The sequence below is a fragment of the Anabrus simplex genome, chromosome 3 (genome assembly GCF_040414725.1).
Source record: "Anabrus simplex isolate iqAnaSimp1 chromosome 3, ASM4041472v1, whole genome shotgun sequence".
Taxonomy (NCBI): domain Eukaryota; kingdom Metazoa; phylum Arthropoda; class Insecta; order Orthoptera; family Tettigoniidae; genus Anabrus; species Anabrus simplex.
In genome coordinates this window covers 4,648,587-4,661,899 of record NC_090267.1, presented here as the reverse complement: position 1 = coordinate 4,661,899, position 13,313 = coordinate 4,648,587, and the positions used below count along the sequence as shown (strand labels likewise).

At 38.8% G+C, this 13,313-nt stretch overlaps 1 protein-coding gene across 1 annotated transcript in view; it reads left to right on the top strand.

Moving 5' to 3' along the window:
- Positions 1–13,313, top strand: part of LOC136865916 (uncharacterized) — a 203,163-nt gene that overhangs the window by 17,360 nt on the left and 172,490 nt on the right. Inside the window, exons 4-5 of the mRNA XM_067142459.2 lie at positions 2,068–2,163; positions 11,706–11,801. Of these exons, the coding sequence (XP_066998560.2) occupies positions 2,068–2,163; positions 11,706–11,801 (192 nt within the window). The remainder of the gene's footprint in view (positions 1–2,067; positions 2,164–11,705; positions 11,802–13,313) is intronic.

Sequence of the window (13,313 nt, the reverse complement as noted above, 5' to 3'; positions counted from 1 at the left end):
ACATTTTGGAGAACTGAGGTGGGATAAACTGCCACTTTTGTTCCTCCATAGTGGGCGATCATGCTTTCCTAACTCCCTGATCAATACTGGTGTATGGCAAAATATAATATTCCTGCTCTTCATGCAATAACAGCGTATAAAAGGAAATTTTAAATAACCCTGTCTTTCTTATTAGCTAACAGGTCAATAAATTTCTTTGGGAAATAGATTTCCTGCCTTTTCTAAATGTCTTTAAATGAAATTCAGATTGATTCCTAATATTACTTTTAACTCAGAACATTTATACACTTTAAGCTTCTGTTTCTCAAAATAACGTAAGTCTACTTACGCTGTTATTGCATCCAACTCCTCAATTATAATACTATGGATTTAAAGATAATCAATATTATATCCTGAGGTCATACCTAGGTTGTTGTAAACAAGGAGTGTAAGGTGAAGGCATGAAGTCATCTGATCTTTGCATTAATAATGGTGTCCCTCAGAGCTCAGTGTTAGGACCATTTTTGTTTTTGCTGCTGATAAATTATCTAGTTTACAATGTGAATTCTACAGCCAGTTCAGTTTATGTGCAGACAATACAGTTTTCATGAGAAATGCTAATACTTTAGAAGAAGTTAGACAGTATCAAAGGATACCCTATATTTAGATACTGAATTATTTCCAACAAACAAGCTGTTACTAAAGTCCAACAAAACTAAAACATTGATATTTACCTCTAAGTTCTCATAAAATTATTGATAATGACCCTGTCAAGCTGTTAAGGATTGTATTTTGATGCTAAACTGACAGAGGAGTCATCTAATTTATTTATGAAGCTTCAGTTGATATCTTGGTACCAAGTCTAGTATTATTAACCAACATCAGCTTAGTTTTAGTAAAAGCTCCCTCACATGATTTGATCCCTCTCCAAGGATATTTTTTTCTGAAAAAATCTTGCATTGGGGTGACAGCCTGAAGAAAACTGACATATTCATAAGAACTATCTCACAAGTTTTACACAAGTAGGTTTCGGAATGTTTGTAAAAGCTTTAGTCTTAATAGGATTTGGTCAAAATCTTTTGTCAATTTTTCATTCAGTTTATGTGCAGCTAAACAGATCCTCAGTGAAACAGGAGACATGAAGATATAGGACATTTTGAAGTAAATACTGTTCTCAAGAATTTTAATAACTCAGCCCAAGTAGCCTAGTTCTTTTAGTGATTTTAATCTTTTCAAACAGCTAAAGATGCCCAATAACAAGGTGGAACATGTCCTGTTTTATTAATTTTGATATGTAAATTTTGTAATTATATGTTGTATTGATAAGGTTGACTTATCTAAAAGAAAGAAGTAATTTCCTTCCCCATTTGAAGTTAGGAGAGGAAAGCAATGGGAAATTACCTCTACCTCACTTCTGATTATTTTAGTATGCCTCTTCACTGACACCCAGCTCTTTATGTGGCAGTTGATGGTAGATCTGTTGAAGATCATTCCTGCCTTCAGGTTGAGCAGTAGACATGGACGAGACTTATTTTGGACTGAGATTAATTTGCAATTGTTGCATTTAGAAAGTAACAGTAATATATGTTTATCAAAAAAGGCTTTCACGGCCGCAGAGTCCTGGAGGGGCGTGCCATTCCAGCTGATGAGTCCAAATGGCACGTCTGGACGAAACTCTGCATAATGCACACGGCCTAACCACCCAAAAGCTGGTTCTATTGCTGTGATTATAATATATGTTTAGTTCTCAATTTTAAATAGTGATTGTTTATAATAAGCAGAATAATTTTCAGTATGTCTGAATATACTCCTGATGTTTCATTGTTATTTTAGGAGGTTTTATGTTATATAATGGCTCCACAATTCAAACATATCCTTGGGCATTCAAGCGGGACACTTTTCACTTCCTGGAAGGCTCTCAGCAGATACATTGTTGAAGATCCTCCATGTGTAAACATTTTGTGAAAAAATAACAAAGTTTGAAAGTAACTCATTTACTAGCAAATTATGAATTGTCATGCTCATTTAATGGTGACTAAATTGTCAGATGTATGGAATAATGTGCCTAATTTATTAACTTTGTTGTAGGACAGTAATGAACTTTTATCAGAGAAGATGCATTTGAAAGAGGAAGTGAAATCAGAGTTGGCAGAGCCAGGACAAGTGCAGATGAACACATTTGAGGTAATGTAATAATTTGATAAAGTGTTTTCTGACAATGGATTTTTGAGAAAAATACTGAATGCATTGCAGTGAGTGGCCCCTCATTTTAAAGCACACAGTTTGAAGGTTTTTGGAGGGATGGTGCGTTTATGATGCTGCTTAAGTTTTAAAACCTCAATTTCATATCTTGTTCAAGTACAGTAGTTCAATATTCATACACTTGGTACTTTGTAGAATTAGTGTTGTTCTAAAACCCTTCCCAGCATAGCAGCATGTGGAGCTAGTTTCATCATGCTGAGAAAAAGGGCTACAATTTTGGCTGTTATCATGTGTTTGAAAAAGTCTTCACCTTCATCAAAATTATACAAAGGTGTTTTAAGAAATATGTTGCAACAACACCTTGTCAATAAGTCATTGTCATTTTACTTTAAAAAGTGAAGGGCAGAGACTCAAAAAGGAAAGATACTGTCCTGTTTAATGTGTGACACCTACCTGCAAGATATGTCTAGTTACCATAACACAAAGAAAACATAAGTTACAAACAAAATACATTTAGTCACCTTCAAAGTGGTCTCCATTGGCTACAATGTGTGTACAGCTGCTGGAAAGTGACAGTGAAGGCTTCTTTTGGAATTGATCAAAGCTCCAATATCACACATCTTTTGATGTCTGGCATGTCAGCACATGTGCCTTTCAAGATTTCCGTGAGGCATGGGAGCAAGAAAGAAGTCTGCATGTGCCAGTTCCGGGCATTACGGTGGACTTTTGAGAAGAGTTGCAAGAAGTTGCGCACAGGCATCTCAGTGCGTGTGCAAGCGTTTTCCTCCACTTCCCAGTCCTGTACAATTTTGGCCAAATACACCATGTGCATAGCAGCAGCCATTTCAAAACGTTCTTTTAAAATGAGGTGTTGATAGTTGACTCGCCTTGTGGGTCCATAAACAGTGTCTTGATCCTGAACTTTTGGAGAAGACTCTTTCTGGGACGTGGGGAATCCGGTGAACATGATGCCATCGATTGTTGCTTAGTTTCAGGATAAACTGTCAGTACTATTGCTCATTGCCTGTAATGATGGATCTCGTGTACCAATGAAATCTCTAGGAATGTCCGCTCATGTTGCCTGTTGTTCGTTAAAGTGCGTGGCTCAAACAAAGAACAGATCTTCCTCTTAATGATGGTCTTCAAACTGTCCTTGCTATTCCTCAATTCCTCTGAAATTTTTCTCGGCGACAGGTGCAGATTTTGTGTCAGCATCTGTCGCACTTGTTCGATGTTTGTTGACGGTCGACCAGAATGTGGCGCATCATCAAGACCTTCCTGTGCATCCTGAACCCGTCTTAAACACATTTTCTACTTGCACCAACTTGACTTCTCCATCACAGTTTTACCCAATGTTTATGTGTTGCTTCACTGCACTGAGTTGAAATGAGTGCAGCTTCATCTCCATATTTTCAATGCTACGTGGCGTTTCAAGATATGTTTGTTTTTCTCATGTGCATGCATGCAGTGTTACCACATGTTGCCATTGCGATATTGATGCACTTTTTATAATGTTAAACATGGGAAAATCTCTCATCAAACTGAATTAATCACTTTATAGGGAAGTTGTATTTCACATTATAGAAGTGTGTGTTGGTGCATTGTGGAATTCTACAAGTAGGATAGCAGGAATCTCTAGGCACTCAGGTAAAGAATTGCAAATATGGGGAACCTTCCATACAGTGCATCTCAATCGTCATGTTAACAAACAGATGTGTTTCATCTGGATACCAGCAATGAAGACCTCTATTGTAGATGGCAAATTCTAGGCCCCTCTGTGACTAACCTGCATTACACGATAATAGATATTCATAAACAACAAAATCTATAACATTTTCTTACATTAAAACAAATATAAATGCCACTTACGGCAAAGAAGTGACAGAATTTCCTTCTACTCTGACAGTAATTACAGCATTAGAAGATTTGTAATGACCATGTAATACATACTGGATACTCGGTCATGTGACAGCCAATAGAAACTTACAGAGTGGTCACTTCATTTTGTAGAAACTACCATTTCAATAAAAAAAGCATGCCTTCCTCAGAAGCATACATTTTATTGATATCATTTCTTTTAGCAGTTTGAATACTTGCTTTGATTCACTTTGCAGGATTAGGAAATTATGCAGCTGCAATCCTCTATTAATCTTTGTTTCTTGTAAGTAGTGCTGTCTCAAGGGTAGAGAATGACACATTAGTAATAGGGGAACACCTTTCCCGGCTATTTAAACTGCGTGCCTTCTCTACCGCCATCAGTGCCAATGGACATGAACTTTAAACTCACAAAAACTTTCATCTTTGATGGTGAGATGGCTCTATTGTCTATTTACTAATGACATCTCATGGGTTATGAACAAAGTAATAGCTTGGGAAATTTCATTTTTATTGTTGGTAAACCTTTTTTCTGAGGGTTGCCTTTTAATGTACCAAAGTTGTCAACACTTCAGCTGTTTCCTCCTCTATTGTAATCTACCTATCATTTGCTTGCAGATATGTTGTTTAGCCAATCATACACTGGGGTGTGTATGGAAATTCAGCCTACTTGCATATTGTAGTTCAATGTAATCTGGAACTTCCCCTTACGGTACTATATAAGCAGGTCTGGTATGAATTGCTCCAGTGATCAAGAGTGTGGCTAGGGAGCCAGAGGAGTGGCCTGCTTGATAAAAATCCAGCTATACAAGGTAATGGCAGAATTTGCCTAAACATGTAATAGTGCCTGAGGGGAAGGTTTCAGCCATATCTTAATACAAGGATCTTCAGCATAGCCTTGGGACTCTGGTTCTATTCCCTTCTGGGAAATATGTAACATGCAAGTGGTGACCCTCAGTCAATCTTTGAATTGGGTGACTAAAGTTTTCTACATCTAAATTTTGAAAATCTTGTCGCAGCTTTAAATGTTCCTCCATTAGTAACCCTTTTTAATATGGGATTAGCCTCTGTGTCACAGGGCCTTAAGTCTGTAACAAATGCTGGTGTTTTGTTGATGTTATGTGCAACCTTTTCTTAAGGCTGTGTAGTATGGGTTTGTTCTTCGGTAACTGTGTATTAGTTTTTGGTTCCAAACAGTGATCAATGGTATTCTGGAGCAATTTTTGATAAGCCCACCATGGGACAACTGGATACAAACATTTTGAAGTGGGGTCATGTGATAGGTTGCCTATTGTACTTTTAATGTGTCAAAAGAAACTGATCACATCTTTGAGGCTAGACTCTTGTATTTTGGAGCTTAGACTCCTATGAAGTGTACTTGCTAGGAGCAAACCTTGCTTTTTCAAAATATTATATCTGTCAGGAGTAATTATGCTCTTTTCCATATAATTTAACATGTTAAGCACCAAACAGAATTTTGAAATTTTGTTGTGTGGGCCAAAACTATGTTTATGCTCAGTGGAGTTATGTTAGCAACATTCTACCATGCTTTTAACACAAATGTAAAAGTTAACATAAAAAACTAGAATAAATTAAGATGGATACCGATGTCTGCTTTGGCCTTTTGGGAATCTTATTTTGGCTGGGGCTAAGGCGGTCACGCTAGTGGACGCTAGCACGTGCGCCCAGTAACGTGCTGAAGTGTATGGCGCTACTTGAAGTGTTGTGTTGAACACATTCAGCACATTACTGGGTCCATTAGTGTGAACATCTTGGCCCGAGCCGACGTAAGTTTCCCAACAGGCTGCAGTGGACTCGGTGTCCTCATTATTTTATTCTAGTTTTTTTTTACGCTTATTTCTCTTTTGCATTAAACGTGTTGCAGAATGCTGCTACTGCAACACCAGAGAGCAAAAACACAGTTTTGGTCCACAGAGCAAATTTTAATAATTTTGCTTTACATTATCAATTTTGAGCAAGCGGACAGCCATGTCCTTGAAAATAAAATAAAATTTATTGTACCTGAATGTATAATTTTGAAGCCTGGTATGTGAATTATAACCAAATGGGATCCGAGAGATATTCTCTATGGTCACATTCTGTATAATGTCAGAAAAGTGCGTACTTTGTCAGTTTGGAGCCAGCGGACACCCGTATCTGCTGTGGCCTGGCAGGAAGTCCAAAAGTAGACACGGGTGCCTGCTGTGGCACTCAGAGTGTTAATGACTGGGTATTTCTCCCAAGTTTTATGTACCCGATTTAGGACTTCTTTGTCCCAGACATTGAGCTGCTAAGCTCATTATTAACCTTTTCATTTGTTCTTTGTAATTCTATTAGATTTTCTATCTCTCAATTTTATGAAAGGAAAGAAATGAAATTTCCAAAGTTTGTTATGCTAAAAATTGCTCTAAGTTATCCCGTGTCCGGCCATTCAACCCAGGCGCTTCCTCTGTGAACCACGGAAATCGCAGAACAATAATAATAATGTTATTTGCTTTACGTCCCACTGTCTACTTTTACATTTTTTGAACAAGTCGAAGGCCGGAAATTAGTCACGTGGGAGTCCTTTTACGTGCCAGTTAATCTAAAACATCACGTTGAAGTATATGAGCACCTTCAAATACCACTTCACTGAGCCAGGATGAAACCTGCCATGTTAGGGTCAGAAGGCCAGCACCTGAATGCAGCAGACATTTTATTCCCTAGAAATGAGGTGTCATGATGGTGGTTTTTCTCTTGTAAGATATAATATTTATTCTCTTGCATGTTTAAAAAGATATATTTTTGCTGCATGTTTTAAAAATGTATTTTCCTTGTTCTTACTGTTTCCATCTGGAATGAATGTTCGCACACTTGTAATTGTGTGTGTGATTCAACCTTCACATGTCACTGGTTTTGTTAGCCCTGGGAGATCGTTTCAATGATAAGAAGGGTTTTTATAGCAACACACAAATCTTGGCTGTGACGTTACACTTGTATCCTGATAGGTTCGTGAGAAGGGAAATTGTAGGAAAAATCTAGTTTACAAGAGAAGTGATGTGATTTCTACTTTAAAATAAATTTATACATACATCTATACATTACATTATCGTTATAGACTGTTATGCCTTTCAGCATTCAGTCTGCAAGCCTCTGTGAATTTACTAAACGTCGCCACAATCCTCGATTTGCAACTAGTGTTGTGGCCTCATTTAGTTCTATACCTCTTATCTTTAAATTGTTAGAAACTGAGTCTAACCATCATCGTCTTGGTCTACCTCTACTTCTCTTACCCTCCATTACAGAGTCCATTATTCTCCTATGTAACCTATCCTCCTCCATTCACCTCACATGACCCCACCACCAAAGCCGGTTTATGCGTACATCTTCATCCATCGAGTTCATTCGCCTTTATCTCCTCATTCTGAGTACCCTCATGTCATTGTTCCCACCTGTTTGTACCAGCAATTATTCCTGCTACTTTCATATGTGTTACTTCTAACTTATGAATAAGATATCCTGAGTCTAGCCAGCTTTCGCTCCCGTAAAGCAAAGTTGGTCTGAAATCAGACCGATGTAAAGATAGTTTCGTCTGGGAGCTGACTTCTTTTTCATAGAGTACTGTTGATCGCAACTGCGAGCTCTCTCCATTAGCTTTTCGACACCCTGCTTCAATCTCACTATGTTACCATCCTGGGAGAACACATAACCTAAATACTTGAAATTATCGACCTGTTCTAGCTTTGTATCACCAACTTGACATTCAGTTCTGTTGAATTTCTTACCTACTGACATCACTTTAGTCTTCGAGAGGCTAATTTTCATACCATACTCATTGCACCTATTTTCAAGTTCCAAGATATTAGACTGCAGGCTTTTGGCACAATCTGCCATTAAGACCAAGTCGTCAGCAAAGACCAGACTGCTTACTACATTTCCACCTAACTGAATCCCTCCCTGCCATTTTATACCTTTCAGCAGATGATCCATGTAAAGTACGAACAGCAAATGTGAAAGATTACAGCCTTGTCTAACCCCTGTGAGCACCCTGAACCAAGAACTCATTCTGCATGAATTTTCACTGAAGCCCAACTGTCAACATAAATGCCTTTGATTGATTTTAATAATTTGCCTTTAATTCCATAGTCCCCTGTATAGTGAACATCTTTTCCCTCGGTACCCTGTCATATGCTTTCTCTAGATCTACGAAACATAAATACAACTGCCTATTCCTCTCATAGCATTTTTCGGTTACCTGGCACAGACTGAAAATCTGATCCTGACAGCCTCTCTGTGGTCTGAATCCACACTGGTTTTCATCCAACTTCTTCTCAAGGACTGATCGCACCCTCCCTTCCAAGATTCCAGTGAATACTTTGCCTGGTATACTAATCAGTGAGATACCTCGATAGTTGTTGCAATTCTTCCTGTTCCCTTGCTTATAGATAGGTTCCCTAAGATTCTTTATTACTGTCCAGAAAGGTTTCCCTGCTGCTTGACCTAGCCTTTCCAGATTATTACCAAAATCTTCCCTCGACTTCTTTTTGGATTCAACAACTTTTTGTTTGGCTCTGTTCCTTTTATCTACGTACAAATTCCTGTCTGCCTCGGCCCTTGTTTGGAGCCATTTCTGATAAGCCTTTTTTACGTTTACAAGCGACTCTCACTTCATCATTCCACCAAGATGTTCAACTTTTCCCATCTTTACACACAGTCGTTCTTAGGCATTCCCTTGCTGTTTCTACTACAGCATCCCTGTATGCCACCCATTCACTTTCTGTATCTTGAACCTGCTTACTGTCTACTGTTTGAAACTTCTCACTAATCATATCCATGTACTTCTGTCTTAATTTCCTTGTCCTGGAGATTTTCTACCCTTATTCGTTTGCAGACAGATTTCACTTTCTCTACCCTAGGCCTAGAGATACGTAGTTCACTACAGATCAGATAGTGGTCTGTATCATCGAAAAATCCGCAGAAAACTCGTACATTCCTAACAGATTTCCTGAATTCGAAGTCTGTTAAGATATAGTCTATAATGGATCTGGTACCCCTAGCGTCCCATGTGTAGCAGTGAATAGCCTTATGCTTGAAGAATGTATTCGTAACCGCTAAACCCATACTAGCGCAGAAGTCCAGCATACGCTTCCCATTCCCATTACCTTCCATATCTTCCCCACATTTACCAATCACCCTTTTGTATCCTTCAGTTTTATTCCTAAATCTCGCATTGAAATCACCCATTAGCACTATTCTATCCTTGCTGTTGACTCTGACCACGATGTCGCTCAATGCTTCATAAAACTTGTCAACTTCATCCCCATCTGCACCCTCACATGGTGAATATATGGAGACAATTCTAGTCCTAATTCCTCCAACTGACGAATCTACCCACATCATTCGCTCATTTACGTGCCTAACAGAAACTATGTTGCGTGCAGTGGTATTCCTGATAAAGAGCCCTACCCAGACTATGCCCTACCCTTTCTAACACATGTCAAGTACATTTTATAATCTCCTATCTCTTCCTCGTTATCTCCCCTTACCCGAATATCACTTACTCCTAGCACATCCGGATGCATCCTCTTTGCTGACTCAGCCAGTTCTACTTTCTTTCATCCATAAGCCCCATTAATATTGATAGCTCCCCATCAAATTCCATTTTGGTCGCCAAGTTGTTTCCAAGGACTCCCTCGCCTGTCAAATGGAGTGGGACTCTGTTACTCCCATAGATCCGAGGCTTGCTTAAAATGTTCTGAGCTCGGTAAATTCATGAAGCAGGATGCTACCCTACTTGCACATAGTCCAAGTGAAGATCTCTCCTCTGACGGGTTATGGACCTCCGGTGAATTGTATAGTCCTAGCCGTCTGAGCACAAGGAGGGCCATGACTCAGAATATGTCCGAGATACCCACTCCCATTCCATAGCAACTAGTATCTGTCTCTCAGGACCACTTACTGGGCCACTCAGCCATTGCCCATGGTTCACGAACTAGGACGTGACTTCAGTAACCCACACCATGAACCATAAAAAATAAATTAACTTCTTAAAATGAACGGGCATTTAAAGTAAGAAAAATAAATGCCCCATGGCAAAACATACCTGATGGGCCTTGGGAAACCAAATGACCGCTTTTCAGGCTGAAGGCCTGCAGTTTACAAGGTAATGCATGGTCAGTTTGACTAATTCTCTTGGCTGTTATTTTTGCTTTCTAGACCAGGGACACCGTTTCACTATCTGAAGGCTCCTCAATTATAATCATGTAGGCTGCATAGACTTCAAACGGACCCTCAGGTCCAGGTAAAAATTCCTGACCTGGCCGGTTTCGAGTCCGGGGCTTCTGGGTGGGAGGTAGGCATGCTGCCCCTATGCTGGGGGCAGGCAAACAACAGAAAATAAAGAACTGATATCATCCAATAATGATGAAACAAACACATATTAACATATTTCTACTGCGGTGTCAGTCGTCGTACGATAAAAGAAAATGTTATAGACCTTCAAGTACTAAACAGGTGTTGTAATTATGCGGTCAGACGTGTGTCAGAACAATACCTCAAATCATCTTTGCTAGAAATTCTTCGTGGTAAGTGCTACATCACATCTGTGGAATAGTGAATACTTTTGAACCATGCATACAACGAAATAATATGGCTTTGTCTTGATTTCCATTCTTACTATTTTTTAAAACGTTTTGCAGAATTGAAAGTTGTTTGTCGGAGCTACCTGAAAGTAGCTCGGGGAAGCCAGAGTGCCATAAATTATTAAAAGATTTCGAGGATCTTTCTGTAAACAAACTCAATGCTGAGGAGGGACTAGGAATATTTCTTGGTACATTGCAGAGCTTTGGCACTTAATAGCGGTTTAGGCAACTCGTAGCAAGAATTGCTTGATATTGTTCAAGTCGTAGATATGGTTCGTGTGGTTTAGAGCTTATGTCCTTGAGGACATCTTCTCAAATTTCATCTGAGGTGGCCTTTTTCAAAACCATATCTGGAAAGATGTGATTCTCGTATGATCTAGAACAGTTCTATTTTGTAACTCAGTCTCATCCTTGTTTTTTGCAATATTAATGTTAATAAAGGCAAATGTGTGCAGGTAGACATGCATGTCAGCAAAGATGGTCCCCTACCTAATTATGAACACAACTCACAACTAGCCAAGAAATTAACCAGTTAATGTTAAAATCACAGACAAGGCCAGAAGCCGGGACCCCTTGGACTGAGATGTGAACACGTTCAATACTGTTACCATGTGTTTTTGCAGAGTTTTGGCAGACTGGAGAACCTAACAGTTACAGGCAAGGACGGGTGTAAAATTGTCCCACATATCGTTACTTCATCTGAACATTTCAGTGAATATGAGAGGCTGGTGTGTAAAGACATTTTCAGTATGTTCGTACATTTTCCTGATGTTTCATTGTTAGTTGAGAAGGTTTTATTTTACATAATTACTCCAGAATTCAAACATTTCCCTAAGCATTCAAATGGGACAATTTTCCCCTCCTGAAGGCTCTGTGCTGACATGTTTTAAAGATCCATCACATGTAAAAACATTCTCAAAATGATAATGAAGTTTTGAAAATGACCCATTTACTATTAAATTATGAAATGTAATGCTCTTTAATTCGTGGCTAAATTGGAATGTGCCTGATATATTAACTTTCCTGCAGGACAATTATAAACTTGTATCAGAGAAGACATTTTTGAGAGAAGAAACTGAATCAGAGTTGGTGGAGCCACGAAAAGCTCAGCTGAACACATTTCAGGTAATCTAATAACTTGAACCTGTTTTATGAAAATACATTGTGAGAAAACTGCTGAATAGATTTCATTACACATCCCCTCATTTCAAATCATGTAATTTGAAGGTTGCCTCAAAAATTGTATTTTTATGGGATTGCTAATTTTCTAAACCTAATTTTCATATTTCTTCAAGTAGTTCAAAAATCTTATTCTGGGTACTGTATGGCAGCTAAGCCCCTAGACTGCATGGCATGTTGCAGCTGGTGTCATCCCTTTGGCTACAAGCATGGCTATCTTCCTTTTATCATGTGTAATGTGCAACAGCTCCAAGGTGGACCTACCAACCCATTTCTTTAAGTTGCCAAGTCAAGATGTTCATCCACGTCCAGATCCTAGTCCACCTTTAGTTTATCCTTGAAGTATTTCTTTTGACAGACCCTCCTTTTGATGATTCCTCAACATATGACACAAATATTCCCGTCTCATCGTTTTAACCTTTTTTATGAGGTCAGGTCATCAGTTCTTTTTCTGGGGTGCTTACATACACTGCTGGAAAAAAAACCATGCAACATGCTCAAGGACTGTGTTCAGTGGTACCAGGGTATAATATGTGCAAACTGTGTTAGCCACTCATTTGTCAAGGACATTGGCACTCAGGAGGCCTGTCTGTGCACACTCTACAGGCAGTAACTTTGCTGAGGTTAGCGTTGAACGGTGTTTGCAACATTCATTCTAGTGTACAACTGTGCCCAAAATTAATTCTCGTAAAACACTAGTCATCAACATGGTTCAGTATGCATATGCATTGATAAGTAAAGAGGACAGAGCTATGAAGAAATTTATTAAAACAAAACTTTCAGATGATTACAGGCAATTCAGGATCTTACATAACGAGACAAAACAAGTCATTAGGAACACTATTGAACTATATGTACAACATCTTCCGTAACTGTAAGAGCACCTCAGCTTCTTGGCGTGCTGTAAAATCTCTTGGTACTGGAGTCAGTCAGTCTCTAGATAGCCGCATGCCTGTAACTCCATCTGAGTTAAGCAAATATTTGATGACATCAGTCTCTACTTCCTGCTCTCTGAAAGTATCAGAGACTGCCAAACAGTATAGATTTCTTACTCCAAGTAAGAGAGATAAATTCTGTTTCATGTACATAGAACCTTCACAGGTATAATAAGCAGACAGATCAGTTTGAACTAAAGCTAAAGGTCCAGGTAATATTTCAATATCCATGATTTCTACCTGCAATGGCATATTTCCTCCTGCCCTTGTGCATTAATTTAACTTCTCTCTAGAGAATGGAGTTTGGAAGTGTGCCAATGTATGTTCTGTGCACTTAGTAAAAAAGCACTAGAAAAAAATTGTTCATGGGTAGATATGTGAATATCTGTCTAACTACAACATTCTAAATCCCTACCAGTCTGGCTTTAAGAAGGGCCATAGTACCACAACGGCTCTGTTGAAGGTTACAGATGATTTACGCACGGCCACTGATAAGAGGCAGCTTACTATCTTATGTGTCTTT